General features: G+C 35.7%; 2 protein-coding genes across 2 annotated transcripts; one reads left to right on the forward strand and one right to left on the reverse strand.

Annotated features, from left to right (window-relative positions):
- The first annotated feature begins 1250 nt into the window (after nt 1-1250).
- On the forward strand, nt 1251-4320 carry LOC146885948 (gamma-glutamyl peptidase 3-like). Its single transcript, XM_085674464.1, has 4 exons — nt 1251-1629; nt 3353-3508; nt 3763-3930; nt 4024-4320. The coding sequence occupies exons 1-4, from the start codon at nt 1312-1314 to the stop codon at nt 4123-4125; spliced, it is 744 nt and encodes a 247-aa protein (XP_085530590.1). The 5' UTR covers nt 1251-1311; the 3' UTR covers nt 4126-4320.
- A 10002-nt stretch (nt 4321-14322) lies between these two features.
- Nucleotides 14323-16214, reverse strand: LOC114188221 (uncharacterized). Its single transcript, XM_028076787.2, has 5 exons — nt 16014-16214; nt 15473-15514; nt 15232-15303; nt 14972-15144; nt 14323-14532 (listed from the first exon to the last, which is right to left on the reverse strand). Exons 1-5 carry the CDS (start codon nt 16027-16029, stop codon nt 14434-14436), a joined length of 402 nt encoding a protein of 133 aa, XP_027932588.1. The 5' UTR covers nt 16030-16214; the 3' UTR covers nt 14323-14433.
- Nucleotides 16215-16381: the final 167 nt, after the last annotated feature.

Raw genomic sequence — 16381 nt, forward strand, 5'->3', positions numbered from 1 at the left:
GTTACACTTAAAAATCCTCTATAAAAGATCACATAATACATTATTTGCTTTTCTCTTTTCATAAAAAAATGAATATACAAAAGGGTAATGAGATAAAAAAAAAGGACTAAATATTAAACAAGTGTTGCACTACCAAGTGAAACAAGAGAAATTTTTTTCCTTTAAGAATAAGAGAAGATATGAAAAAGATGAAGACAAAAGTAATGACGTTTCTGCTTAACTTTTTTTTTTCAATAACAAAAGAAATCAGATAAGAGTAAGAAACGAATACAAAACATGAAAAAACACAAAAAACAATATAAAAAAAGATAAAAATTATCTTAACAATTTTTTTTTTATTATATTTAATTTTATATTGTACTATTTATTAAAATTAAATTATGTATTTCATAAAAAAATATCTAATTTATTTTTTATTAATTTTTAATATATTACTGTCTAATTTAAAATGATATACATAATTTAAAACATTTAAAAATATATAATTTAAAAAATTTTAAACACATAAAACTTAAAAAAAAAAAAAAAAGTTGGGGGGGCCGTGGCCCCCGCCTGCTCTAACGTGGCTCCGCCACTGTCTATAATACAAAAATGAACAAAAAGCTGATGAGATAAAAATAATGTTTTTATTATCAAATGGGACAAGAGACAAAAAAGAAATAGAATAATTGAGAAATGAGAGCAGAAATAATGAGTTTGTGTCTAACTTTTTTTTTTCTTCAAAAAGAAAAAGAAAACATACGAGAGTGAGATATAATTACAATTTGTGCAAAAAACTAAAAACACAATAAGAATGAAAAAAAAAGTTATCTTAATAAATATTTGGTTTAATTAATCTTTTGATTCATGTTATTTTTTTAAAATATTAAGTCGATTCTCTAGTTTTTTTTAGTCTTAATTTGGTTTTGATTTTTTAAAAAACTAATGCAATTTGGTCTTTTAGGATACATTTCTTTAAATATCTTAAAACGGATCAATGATTCTTTCATCAAAATTGAAACTCTTAATATGAATGATTTGCTTTGTTGATATAATTAATATAATTCTACTGTCAATTTTTGACAAAAACAAAAACTAAAAAAAAAATTAAACTTAAATATTTTTATTTTTTATTATCTATTAACTTTAGAGATATAAAAACCCACGTTGTCATTCCAATAAAAAAGACAAATAAAGAGGAAAGGACAATTTAGTAATAAAGGTGAAAAGGTGGGCCTTTAAAAAGGAGGCGAGAGTGGGAAAGTTAGTTATGTCCCTGAGAGGAAGCCAACGAGAACAACACCAAATCGTTTCTCTGTGTGTCTCTCTGAGATGGGTGAGGTCGGAGAGAAGAGGTATGCGGTGCTGATGTGCGGTGAGGATTCGGAGTACTTGTTGAAGATGCACGGAGGTTGTTACGGGATGTTCGGGAGAGTGTTGGCGGAGGAGGGAGAGAGGTGGGACCTGTACAAGGTGGTGCAGGGAGAGTTTCCGGCCAACCACCACCTCTCTCTCTACGATGGGTTTGTCATCACCGGAAGCTGTTACGACGCCCATGCTAACGATTCTTGGATTCTTGAACTTCTGGAACTCGTTAACAGATTGCACTCTATGCACAAGAAAATCCTTGGCATTTGCTTCGGCCACCAGGTTCCTACTTCTCATATTTCAATTTCCTCCCTTCAATAATGTTTATGCTTTTTTAATTACTTTCTCTCTCATATCTCATAGATCTCACAATCTATTATTGTTTCATTTTTAAATCTTCACAAAAAGGACCTCACCAATATTCTAATAACAATATAGATAAGTCTCATTTTGTCGTACTCTTGTCAGTGATGTTGGAAGGGTTGGTGGTCCTATCCACAATGATCTTTTAACAGGAGATTAATGTTTGAAATGTCTTACATTTTGTAACTAAACACTGCACTGCTCTATCCTGTCTTCTCCACGTCACATCTCCCAGGTTAAAATTTGTCAGTGCCGCATCTAAATCTAATTATTCAGTAACGATATTTAATTATAAAAATTTGTTGGGCAGTTAATTCTATTATTTCAATTCTTAGACAATCCATCAAAATTAATTTATTAAAAACATTTTTTTTAATTAAAATGTTATTTTTACGTATTTAATGGGAAACTTTTTTCTTTAACGATGAAAAAGTTTTAGTATTATTGGTTTTTCACCGATCAAAATCATAGATTTGATAAGATAAAAGGACGTGAAAAGTTATATAATTACACATGAAAAAAATTATATATTAAGATAGTATAAATGTAATTTTTCATTCACATTATCTTAACTGAATATTAATTCTGAAAAATTGTAACTTATTCTTTTTAGTTTTTAAATTGAACGTACATACACCATAGTACACATTTATGGTGTTAAGAGCATTCTCGAAAAGTTGTGAATTTTGGGACGGTCGGATTAATTGTCTTGTGTTTCATAATTAATTTTTATTTTTCGTGAGGAATATTATACATTTTTAATAATTTCAAGAATATTTTGGATGATTTCTTTTGTTTTTTCATTACAATGTTTATAAATAATTTAAGTTTTTCATTGAGTGAAAACTTCAAATTATTTATTTATTTTTAGTTCTTTCAAAATGGAGTTAATTTTTTTTTTCTTTTTGAATTTTGTTTCTTTTCATTACCTCGTATTTTAGATTTATGTCAAGATTTTAGATATAAAGAAACAATATTTTTATCTAAAAGAAACTCTCTTCGTGATAATTGAATGTTGTTATTCTTTCATTTAATATACATTTCTCTCTTCCAAACCATATAATTCTCAGACATTCTAAAATTTGAAAAACTAGTATACGTGTATGGAAATTTATTGTATATTAATAACATTCTTCTTTTTGGAATTTTTGTGCCAAGATAATATTCCCTTCTTGCATGCTCATGCTCCTAATTTGTCTATTTTGGTCCAACAAAAAAAAAGAAAAGAGGTGAGCCTGTGTTCTGATAGAAGGCAAAATAAAGCGAGCACAATGATGTAATTTCATTTTTAAAATATCTTATTGAAAAGAGAATTTAAAAAAGAGTGAGCGGAGTTAATAATTTGAGGGGATGAAGGGGAATGTAGAATTTGGATCTTGTACTGGTTTTCTGTGTTGTTTCTTTGTCTTGTCTTCAAATTACATTGACAGTGACTGATTTTAAAATTTTAAAATATTTTGAAAAGATTTTTAAAGTAATAATATAGTGTATTTTTAATGTTCAATAGAAAATATATAAAAAAAATTAATAGAAAATTTGGACCGGATGAATTGGTTTTGTTTGGATTAACAAAGAGAAAATGATGATGTGAGTTGAATGAATTTGAGATGAAAGTGTATAATGTGTTGAATATGTGTAACAGATAATTGGGCGTGCATTGGGAGGGAAGGTGGGTCGGTCTACGAAGGGTTGGGACATTGGTGTTAAATCTATAAACATCTCATCATCTCTGCCATTCTCTTTCTCTTCTCTCAACCTCCCATCACACCTTTCCATACACAAATGCCACAGGGACGAGGTCAGTATATCTGTAACTTTTTCTTTTGGACAAGTATATTCTGACTATTAAATTTTGATAACTTTCTCTTATAATATGATGTGCCATCTTTTAAGTGATTTTGAAATATTGAGAATAAAAAAATATAGAGATGGAGAACCATTTAAAAGATGTCACGTAAACAAAAATTATCAAAATTTAATAGTCAAAAAATCATTTTCCATTTCTTTTTCTTCTTCTTCGAATTATGGTACACATGTTATATTGAACTGCAGATTCTAGAGCTCCCTCCTAAAGCACACCTCATTGCTTCCTCAGAAATGACTGGAATTGAGATGTTCAGCTATGGAGATCACATCTTTTGCATCCAAGGCCACCCAGAATTCACCCACGACATCCTCTTCCACTTTATAGACCGTATTATTACACGAAATTTGGTCCAGGTATTTTATGTTTTGTTTTGTCTTGTCTTGTACTGTTTCTTCTGATCTGTCTATGTGGTCGAGTTTTATGGTGTTTTGTTTGGAATATTTTAGGAAGCTTTTGCTTTGGATGCAAAGGATAAGGCGGCACTACTAAAACCAGACAAGGACATTTTGAAAACATTATGCGTCAATTTTCTGAAGGGGCGATTGTGACTCTCATCACTTGCTACTATTCAATAAGATCAACACTGTAAAATAGTACCAGCGTGGTAATATTTGAGATGTTATTATTAGTCTGATTAATATTTGGCATGCTAATGCTATGTTGGCATCCATTATGAAGAATGAGTGTAATGTACCAGAATTCCACAATAATGATCTTAGGTAAATCCGAATTTTTCTTCTTAATACTTCAAATTTATTAGTATTTTACGTTATCAACAAATGATGCCAAGTCCACCCACGCTGATTAAGCCCTTATTTTTTGGTGTAATCCATAGCATCCTATTCTCTTTTAGTTGAGAATAAACTCCTTTCAAATATGAGGATTAAATTTAACATGAGAATCCAGATCTTTTCAATAAAATTTTATAAGAATCTCTTGCGAAATATAAAAGGCGCAGAACTAAATTAATATTCCTGTAATAAAACTAGTTTAATATTGAAATAAATTATAGTCGGAAAAAGTATGCAACCTAAGTTATATTTTCGTAATATTCAATACCTTATTTAATATATAACTTTGATACAAAAGATTATAACAAATTAATGTATCTTTAAGAAATTGGCGATGTATAATATTTCAGTTCCACCATTAAGGTTAAAGTTCTGTGGATCCCTGGAAAATTATCGATTTATAATATTTTAGCCTGTTATCATATATATTGCTTGAGGTTTTATGTAAAAGTAACACAAGAGGAGGGAGACTTGAATTGTGTCATCAAAAAATATTATGGCACTTTAAAATTTATTCCTTTTTTATTTTTTCGCAAAAGCAGATTTGGATAGAGAAGGGAAAAAAATTACACAAATATATTTTACATTATTTTTTATCAGCACAAACTGATTTTTGGGTAGTACCTACGAAAACCTTTCATGCATTACTAATTGTAAAGTATTACAAATATTCTTCAATATTCACACACGACATCAACCTAAATAATCCTTTTATTTGCTCTTTCAATCAAAATTTCCAAATAATTTTTACACAATAGTCTCTATTTTGGATTAAGGTAGATACTTCATTCAATTTGAAAGATACAGGAGTTATTAGATTGTTTTATAAATGGAGGAAAAGACAAATAGCATATACAGAGTGCTTTTGAAACTTTCCAAAGTGTAAGCATTAACCAAAATATTATGAAAAATAATTTTTTAACGACTAAATATTAATAACTTTCTTTTACGATATGAAATTATATATTTTAAGTAGCTTTTTATTTTATTTTTATTTTTTTATATTTTAAAACTATTGAAAAAATGTCATCTCATATTATAAAAAGAAATAATTATAAAAGTATTATTGTCTAAAGATAATATCACAACACGTTAACATACATTTTTATATATTCCAAGAAAATACACAATGCTTCTTTAACTTATTACGTTAAATAAGAAGAAGACAACAATCTATATATAATTATGACCAAAGTGATTAGGGTGGTTTCTTCTTACACCCCATTTGTTTTCACCTGCAACCCCTAGTTTTTGAACTCTCGCACGTTTTATCTGAGTTGTGGTAGTGGTGGAGCATGCATTCTTTAATGGTGGTTGCCAACTTTTACATAATACAATATTATCTAGGAGTATACTATTTGGATATATAGGACAATCCAAAATTGTAGTGATTGCTAATTTTTAATGCTACAAATGGTATGATTCTAAAGGATTTTTTATGCAATGATTCGGAAAAAAACACATAAGTATCATGAATCCAAAACGCTTATTCTAGAAAGCAATGGATACAAATTTCAGAACACGTATTTTGGATCTCTTAAAAAACTCTAAAACAACGTGTATTAATAATAACAAAGAATGTATAGTAAATAACGCTGACTATTTATTAAAACAACTTTCATAAACTAACGAAGAATGAAAGACATCATATTATTAATTAATTATATTCACATAGTACTTTTTTTTGTATCACTTTCTATAATAGTTACTTTATCGTTTATTATATTATTATCTTATCATGATTAATTTATTTCATAAAATTTGTGTGATTATATTACAAACACAAAAAAATTCCACTGCAAACATACTCAGTGGAGAAAAGGATATTCCTATAATTTCCTACTAAATCTTATAATTTTAATAAAATAATAAAATAAACGACGCAAAGTGTCAAAAAAATAAAAAATAATAAAGTTTATCTTTTGAGTCGAAATAAACTAAGCTTAAATCAACACAAATGTTATAGCTGTTTGGATTCTAATAAGCTTGTGGATCAATTTTATATTTGAAATTGGTTTTACATTCTAAAGTCAATTTCATTTTTGGCTGTTTGGATTTCAATAAGCTTGTGGATCAATTGTATATCCATTTTTTTTTATTTTAATTAGCTTGTAAATGGATTTTATATTCATGTACTCTTTCAGATTTTGATCCGTTCAATGTTGAATGTAGTTTATTAACGGATTTGTATAAATAAACTCAATGCAGTGGGTATCGTGACAATTTTATATTAGTGCATGCAAAAATATTGAATGCGAATGTTATGTTTTCTAAATGAATATGAATGTGAATTTTAAGCATGATTATGACTTAAAAGCGATGGCTAGCAGCAACAGTAATAAAAATATTTTAAAATTAACCGACGATAAGTTTTTTAATTCTTTTATTGAAGCCGGTAGACACACGCGCTGCATTTTAAAATTAATTAATTAATTTTTTAGTGATGTCGCATTAAAGGTGAGTGAAACCCACGTTTTCAGCATGGACGCATGACCGTCTCTATTTTTTTATTTAGAGTGGGTTTTTCAATGATAGTGTGTGCTTTTTATCGACTCTTTTCTCCATTAAGACAACGTGTATTAATAATAATAACGCACGTTTTCAATCATAGTGTCAGCTTTTGATGAACTATGTTTTCCATTTTTGTATAGTGCTAAATGGAGCTGTCAAAATAGGTTAAAATTTCCTAGCCAATTAAGCTCATCACTGATTCAGATTGGGTTAGGTTGAAATTTATCTACAAATTTTAATATGTGTTGATTTTTGACCCAGCTCATTTGGAACCCGACTCATCCGGGTTGAACCCGTAGTGAGCCGGGTTAGCTCACTTATCCACAGATAAAAGGGTCACACAAATATATTTTTTTTATTAAATTGTGTTTTACATTTGGGTCATGTTAAATTATTTTTTTATCCAAAACATAAACAATTTGTATTTTTTTTTTATTTTGGTTTGTATTTGGATTGTATAAAAGTTTATTTAGACTTTAATTATAATTACATTTTAGTTTTGACTGAAAAAAAAATAAAAAAATTATATTTTTTTAATTAAGTGAACCCGTGAGCCAACCCGTTTAACCCGTCAACTCGTGGTGGGTCGAGTCGGGTTCGAATTTTTTTGGCTCGCTAAAAAGTGAGTCAAGTTGGGTTGGCTCACTAAATCATCAACCCGTGGTGGGTCAAGCCGGATCGGACCGGGTTATCTGTTTTGACAACTTTAGTGCTAAGGAAACGTGTATTAATTAATAATAACAAGAATGTACAGTAAATAATACTAATATTTATTAAAATGGTTAAATATTTAAAATTAGAATTAATCTCTATTAATTTTTTTTTACCAATTAGTTTTCTAACTTCTAAAAATGTTTGAATTTAATTTTATTTTAATCAAGTTAAATTTATTTGATATTTTATGTGTTGTATAATATTTTTTAAGCTTTTTATCTTATTTAACGTATCGTTTCAATGTTAGACATAAAAAAAGTGTTTGAACCCTCGTTAAATATTTCTGGTAAATGATTTGACACACATATATATGTATTGAAAATAGATATGTAACCTAACTTGTAATATCGGTGTTCAATAATAATTCGAGCGAACCTCGATAATATTATCCTAATTCTTTTTCCTCTTCTTTCTTTCGTTATTTTCTATCAGGTTTCAACATGAAGCCTTAGACACCTTCTGATCCAAAGCTTTGATGATGGTAGGTTTAAGGAGTGGTATGCGATGAAGAGATGAACGGTGACTGAGAGAAACTCACACCCAGAAAACCTACAATAGTTCCATGCAGAGAAAAAACACTTCCGAATTACATGTTCTACATGTAGACAAATAAGTCTCTCTAGATAAACACTCTTTGTATTCAGATTTTGTTGTATCTTGAAATGAAGCACTACATGGTCCTTTTATAGGCTTTTGGACATTACCCTTCAACTACATTCATTAAATATAACTACTACCTAACTCACAATTAATACAACAACTTTTAACTACCCACCTTCCAACTACCAACTACACACCTTCCAACTACCAACTACCCACATTTAAGTTTACCTAACAAAATCCCCCCATAAACTTAAATGCTCTTCTTGTCCTTCATTCCAAGTATCATCTTGTTGTTCTCAAACAGAGAGGATGGCAGCGGCTTTGTAAACATATCTGCAGCTTGTGCACGACTTTCAACGTGCTCCAACTCTACATTTCCTTCTTTCACTTGTTCTCGGATGAAGTGAAATCGAACATCAATGTGCTTGCTTCTCTCATGATTGACCGGGTTCTTTGCCAATTCAATGGCCGACTTGTTATCAACTTGGATCACAGTCCCCTTTTCTTGCTTCAATTCCAGTTTGCTTAGAAGGTTTCTAAGCCAAACTGCATGGCAGACACTCCAGGATGCTGCAACGTACTCTGCTTCACATGTTGACAGTGTTACAATGGGCTGTTTCTTTGAAAGCCAGGTGAACGCCGTGCTCCCCATGAAGAATACATATCCAGACGTGCTTTTCCGGTCATCAACATCTCCACACCAATCACTGTCTGAGTAGCCGACTAGTCGATAATCATCCGTCCTAGTATACATCAGACCAAGTGACACAGCTCCTCTCACATACCTTAAAATTCTCTTTAGGACCTTCCAATGAGTATACCTTGGTTCCTCCATATACCGACTTGCTATTCCAACACTCAGCATTAAATCTGGTCTGGTATTTGTAAGATACCTGAGACTTCCAATCAGACTTCGGTATTTGCTCGCATCAACTCGGTCTCCATCTACATACTTAGAAAGTTTTGTGCCAGGTTCCATATGGGTGGAAACCGGGTTGCAACTTGTCATCTTGAACTTCTTTAAGACCTCCTCAGCATATCTTTCCTGCGACACAAAGATACCGTCCTTCCCTTGAATGACTTCCAAACCAAGGAAATACTTCATAAGACCTAAGTCGGTCATCTCGAACTCCTTCTTCATCACTTCTTTAAATGCTTCAATTAGCTCAGCATTATTCCTGTGAAGATAAGATCATCGACATAGAGGGCAATGAACATCACATCTTCTCCTTTCTTCTTTATGTAAAGAGCATGTTCATAAGGGCACTGCTCATACCCATTCTTCTTGAAGTAAGTGTCGATTCTTTCATTCCATGCTCGTGGAGCTTGCTTCAGGCCATAAAGTGCCTTTTTCAATCTCAACACTTTCTTCTCTTCGCCTCTTCGCATGTATCCAAGTGGCTGTTCAACATATACTTCCTCCTCTAAGACTCCATTCAGAAATGCTGACTTCACATCCATCTGCAAGATTGTCCATCTGTGTTGAGCTGCTAAGGAAATCAACAACCTGATTGTTTCCATCCTCGTCACTGGAGCGAATACTTCATCATAGTCTATTCCTTCCTTTTGCTTGTACCCCTTCACTACGAGTCGAGCTTTGTATCGCTCAACTTCTCCTTCAGCGTTTGTTTTCTTCTTGTACACCCACTTTACGCCAATAGGCCGAGCTCCTTTGGGCAAATCGGTTAGCTCCCATGTGTTGTTGCGTTCGATTGCTCCGATCTCTTCATTCATTGCAATTTGCCACTTCTCCTCCTGCACGGCCTCTTCAAAGTTCAAGTCTTCCGAATCTGCCAAGAAACATACAACATGTACTTCGTCAGTCGAGTTGTATATGTCTTGCAAGCTTCGTGCTCTAGGCTGTAGAGGTTCATCTTCTTCATCAGAGATCTCATGATCTCTCACAGCTGGTGGTGTATCTACTTCCAAACTTCTAAACTCCTTCTCCGCGTTGTTCCACTTCCACTCGCTCTCTTCATCAACTTGAACATCTCGGCTCATAATCACCTTCTTTGTTATTGGGTTGAACAACCTATACGCCTTGGTTTTTTCATCGTACCCAATAAACACGTACTTCTTGCTCCGATCTTCAAGTTTGGTCCTTTGTTGAGCTGGAACATGACCATAAGCAATGCTGCCAAACACTTTGAGGTGAGACACACTCGGCTTTCTTCCACTCCAGACTTCTTGCGGTGTCTTTTCGTTCAACTTAGCATGTGGACATCTATTTTGCACATAGATGGCACATTGCACTGCTTTCGCCCAGAACTCCTTAGGCAAGTTCTTGCTTTTCAACATTGTACGAACCATGTCAAGTATGGTTCGATTTTTCCTCTCAGCTACTCCATTCTGTTGGGGTGAGTATGGTGTTGTCAGAAATCTCCTTATTCATTGCTCCTCGCAATACTTCATGAGCTCGGATGAGATGAACTCGCCTCCTCGGTCAGACCTAACTGATTTGATAGGCATGTCTGTCTCCTTTTCAACCATTGCTTTAAACCTTTTAAACACTTGGAACACCTCGAATTTCTTCTTCAAAAAATACACCCATGTTTTTCTTGAAAAATCATCTATGAAAGAAATGAAATACCTTTTTCCACTGAAAGATTAAGGGGTAATTGGTCCACAAATGTCTGTGTGAATTAATCTAAGTTGTTCCTTTGCCCGGTACTCGGCAGTCCTCGGAAATGAGGTCCTTGGATACTTCCCGAGCACGCACTCTTCACAGAATTTCTTTTCAAACTCCACAGTCGGGAGTCCTCGCACCATCTCCTTTTTCACCAACTCAGCTAGTCCACCAAAATGCAAGTGGCCAAACCGGAAGTGCCACATCATAGCTTCATCCTTCACGTCAAGTTTCAAGCACCTCTCTTGGACTATTTTCAAGTCCAGCTTGTACATCCTGTTCTTCTTCATCTCTACACGGGCAATCAATCGATCCGACTTGTCTTTCAAGTATAGTACTCGATCTTTCATCAAAACCGAGTAGCCTTTCTCCATCAGCTGGCCCATGCTCAATATATTGCTCTTGAGATCGGGTACATAGTACACATCTCTGATTTCTCCAACTTGGTCGTTCTTCTGTAGGTACCAGATTTTACCCCGACCTTTTACTGCCACCTTTGATGCATCTCCAAATGATACGTGTCCAGCGTCAACTTTGGTGAGCTCCTTAAAAAGATTCTCGTCCCCACACATGTGGTTGCTTGCTCCTGTATCAAGGTACCAAACTAAGTTGTCAGAACAACTCGGACTTAGCTCGGCACCTGATCTCCTGGACATCATCAATATTCCTTCTTCCTCAGCGTCTTCAGAAAGGAAGTTCGTTTCCTTCTTGCTTTCAGATCGGCAATCCTTCGCGAAATGTCCAACCTTCCCACAATTGTAACATTTGACTCCTGAGTAGCAGTCTTTAGCAAAATGACCGTACTTACCACATTTGAAGCACTCAACTCCTGAGTTGTTCGAATGACCTCCTCGGCCTCTACCACCACGACCTCCACCTTGTCCTCGTCCACGCCAGTTTTGTTGGCCGACCTGTTCTTGACTTCTTTCATATCCTCCTCTGCCTCTACCACCTCGGCCTCGAGTGTTCTGAGTATAAGGAACCTTCTTCTCCCTAATGGTTGCCTTTGCTTGGAGTGCTTGATCAAGGGACTCCTCCTTCTTTCTCTTTCTCCGCTGCTCATGCGCTTCAAGCGACCCAGCAAGCTCTTCCACCGAGAGCGCTGTCAAGTCCTTTGATTCCTCTATTGCGCAAACTATATTCTCGAAGTCGTCGGTTAATGACCTCAAGATTTTCTCCACCACTCGGCAAGCAGGCAGCGTCTCTCCATTTCTACCGAGCTGATTCGCTACGGTCTCAACTCGGGAGACGTACTCGGCAACCCCTTCATCTTCCTTCATCCTCATCCTTTCAAGCTCGCCTCTGAGAGTTTGAAGCCGAACTTGCTTCACACGGTTATCCCCTTTGTATGCCTTCTCCAGAATATCCCACGCTTCTTTTGAAGACATAGCATTTGCTATCTTCTCAAAGCCGGACTCATCAACAGCTCGGTACAGCACGTACAAAGCCGTTTTGTCCTTTGCTCGTGTTGCTTTTAACGTAGCAATCTGGGCTATCGTCATTTCTCCAATATCCTCTGGTTCTTGGTGCCCATTTTCGACCACCTCCCATACTTCTTGGGAACCAAGGAGAGCCTTCATCTGCAGGCTCCAGTTATCATAGCTGACGCCTTTTGATAACTTCGGCAGGGGCATGCTGTTAGCTAAGTTGGCCATCTCGATCAAACTCTCTAACTCACTCAAACACTCAGGCTCTCAAGCTCTGATGCCAATTTGTTGACAAACAAGTCTCTCTAGATAAACACTCTTTGTATTCAGATTTTGTTGTATCTTGAAATGAAGCACTACATGGTCCTTTTATAGGCCTTTGGACATTACCCTTCAACTACATTCATTAAATATAACTACTACCTAACTCACAATTAATACAACAACTTCTAACTACCCACCTTCCAACTACCAACTACACACCTTCCAACTACCAACTACACACCTTCCAACTACTAACTACCCACATTTAAGTTTACCTAACACTACATTCCAGCATTCGTTACTCAAAATTCTTATTCTATGTGGTAACAATCCAGTGCAAATTTGGGACAAAACCAATTATAATTTATTTGTAATAAATTAGCAATGTAGAACAAATTCATAACGGGTTCATGCCAGTTTGTAAGTGTTTACCAACACGGGTTGTTAAAAATGGCACCAGTGCAGGAAGGGCCTTTGGCAGCGGTTGTTTATCATATTCTGCACCAGTTTGCGAACCGAAGCATATTGGGACGAGGCCAAAAGAGCACAGCTTTTGGCCCCGGTTAAGGCCCGAAGCCATAGAGTGCCCTTCTGCCTCGGTTCAGACGAACCCGAGGCCATAGAGCCCACCTTTTGGCCTCGGTTTTCTGTGCCACCCGAGGCCATATGAGCTGCTTTTTTTTTTTTTTTTTAAATTCGAAATCCTCCATCGTCATCATTTTCCTCTTCCTCTCCCTCTTCAGACCCTGCAACACTCAAACATGCTCTTCCAGTAACACAAACCCGTGTCCTCCGTTCTCCTCTCACCCTCCTTTCCCTTTCTCCTCCACACCAGGCTGTGGCCACCCCTCCTTCCACATAACCTGTACCAGCCCCCATTCTTTCATCTCCATCAACAACCTCTCCTTCTCCATACTCTCCCTACTTCACTAATTGCACCATCTGCCGCGCCAACAACAGCACCTGCGGCTTCAACTCTTCCTCCCAGAACAAAAAGTTCCTCTGCTTCGGCTACCGCTCCCAATCCACCCTCGCCCCACCATGGATTCGCAAATTCAAACCGAACAAAATGGCCCTTTTCAGCACCGTCATCGCCATCACCTCCCTGCTTCTCCTCATCTCAGTAGCCACCGCCATCCTCCGCTCCGCCAGATCAAAGGCCTCCTCCGCCGCCACGCAGCAAGACCCCACCACGCTCTTCCTCCGCCTCCACCGCTCTGCCACTCTACTGCCCCCGGTCTTCTCCTACGACGACCTCGCTGCTGCTACCCACAACTTCGACCCCAAGCGGAAAATCGGCGACGACGGGTTTGGGTCCGTCTACCTCGCGCAGCTCCGCGACGGCTGTTCTGGTTGTTGCTGCCGCTGGTTTTGCTCCTGCAGAGAGAAATGGACGAGAGAAATGGAGGAGCAGCGCGCGAGGAAGAAAGGGGCTGCAGTTTTGAGCCCTAATTAAACACTATGGCCTCGGTTCAATTTAGAACCGAGGCATATACACCATTTTGCCTCGGGTCCCCACCACCCGAGGCCTAACAGGGCTTTTGGCTTCGGGTTTTTCACAACCGAGGCCTATAAGTCAAAACGAGAATGGCATTTTTGAAATTTTGGGCATCCTTTTTGGCTTCGGGCCTTCTTAACCGAGGCCTAACAGGGCTTTTGGCTTCGGGTTTTTTACAACCGAGGCCTATCACTGGTTTTGGCTTCGGGTTGTAGGGGAACCGAGGCATAAAAGTTGCCAATAGTTGCAAAATTGCCACCGCGCCATTATAGGCTTCGGTTCCTGGCCAACCGAGGCCTATAAGACGAGGTAAAAATCCAATTCTGCACTAGTGTGGAATATGTGCTATAATAAAATAAGTAGTGCAAAGTCTTAAGTAATAGCATTGCAAGGCAAAACAAACGAAGGAAACATGTTCTTCTTCATGAGCTCAATGTGGCTCCGGAGTTCCTTCTGCACTGTGCTAAGCTGTCCATGTAAAACTGACACTTGCTAATGTCACTCCCATAGCTGTTCAGGCACTGCAAGCAATTCAACATCACCTTCAGTAATATTCTCATACAAAACAAATTTGCATTTACATAGAACACAATACAGAGATACGAGAAGATTTTGTACATGTTCGATTCTTGTTTCACCTGTTAGTTTTAAATTATTTTATAAAACAAGTTCATGCAACTCAAGAATCAATTTCTCATACAAAATGTGTCAAGTTTTGAAAATTACTTGTAAAAAGGTATTTCAGAAACCAGAAAAAAGAAACAATTGGAAGAGAAATGCTTTCAAATGTGTTCAGGAGGAAAACACATGCAAATGTATTCACAGGACAAACAAATTTTAGAAAACAGTAGAGAAACAAAACCTTAATTAAGCCTACCACCAAAAACACAACTTCATTACTACAATAAAATGGGGATTTATCAACAGAAAAGAACAGAGCCAGAACATATTGAAACGTACATCGTGGAAAGCCTTCAAGTGAAGATTACATGCATCACTACCAAAACTGTTAGCAGTTGCAGCTGGGACAGTAGAAGACCCAGTAGCTACTGTTTCATGTTGAATAATTCGAGGACCCAAAGCAGAATCCAAAGCCCTGTTGACCACAGCAACTCCACCACCGAAAGCCATTCCTAGAAAATGAAAAGGAAAATAAACTTAATTCAGTACCAGAATGTACATGTGACGGATGAAAAATCGTAGTGATACATATGACATACCTTCAGCTACGGTTCCTAAGAGAGATCCACTGTTGCCATTCTGAGCAGGAGCTGGAGGTGGAGCAGGGTTAACTGCATCAAGAATTAAGAAATTCATATATAATGCAAATCTGCAAAATAATTTAGATAAGAAAGTAACAAGACAAAAACTAAATAACCACATCTTCTTTCAAAAGATACATTATATATTATTAAGGGTTCAGCAAAACTTAGCCAAGTATACTAGCGTATTCATTCTGACCTGTCCGTGGAGCAGGACGTGGAGCTGAACGGTCAGATCCACCTGCAGACATAATAAACAACAACTCAATATGATTGACATAACCAGAAAAAGGGCATCGAAATGCAAAAACCATGTTCTATAAATAAACAAATACTATTTGATCGGCCAGAACAATCTCTTTTAACTAATATTAATAACACCAACACGTTTATTCAACGCATTCTTCGATTGTGATCCCGATCCTATATGGCTATATCATGGCAGAAACAGAATTAAACATGGCTAAGAAAGATTGATTTACAAAAATATCACAAAGTATAATAATCATCGGCATTGTACATACCTAAAAACACATACACCAACCGAACCGAGAATATTTATAAACAAAAACTGCGATTAAATTACCATAAAAAAAAAAGGAGAAAAAGAAAACACTGGGCACAATCATTGAATCAAACAACTGAGACGCATAGAAAACTAGAAATTGTAAAACTAGGATTGATTAAAATAAAGAAAATCGAACAAAAGAAAATGGATGGGAAGAGATGGAGAGGCTGACCACTACGGCGAGGCATTTTACTCAAGACAAAGAAGGGAGAATCTGAATATCGACTCTGATCCTGCTATAGAATTTGAAGGATGAACAACACAAAAAGCAGTTACACTTCTAACGCTATGTTTATTGTTGCTAAGGTTTGAGGCAGTTACACTTTCTTGGATTTTGACAGCAGTTCCTTGCGGGCGAAGAAAAAGGGTTTTAAAAAAATTATTAACAAAAACTAAATTAATTGACTATTTTATATATATATATATATATATATATATATATATATATATATATATATATATATATATATATATAAGCATAAACACAAACGTTGTATATGTATTTCTTTAATAGATGATGACGTGTTTCTCTTTTGTGCC

The sequence above is a fragment of the Vigna unguiculata genome, chromosome 6 (genome assembly GCF_037176805.1).
Source record: "Vigna unguiculata cultivar grain cowpea cultivar isolate G323 ecotype 2 chromosome 6, ASM3717680v1, whole genome shotgun sequence".
In the NCBI taxonomy this organism is placed as follows: Eukaryota; Viridiplantae; Streptophyta; class Magnoliopsida; order Fabales; family Fabaceae; genus Vigna; species Vigna unguiculata.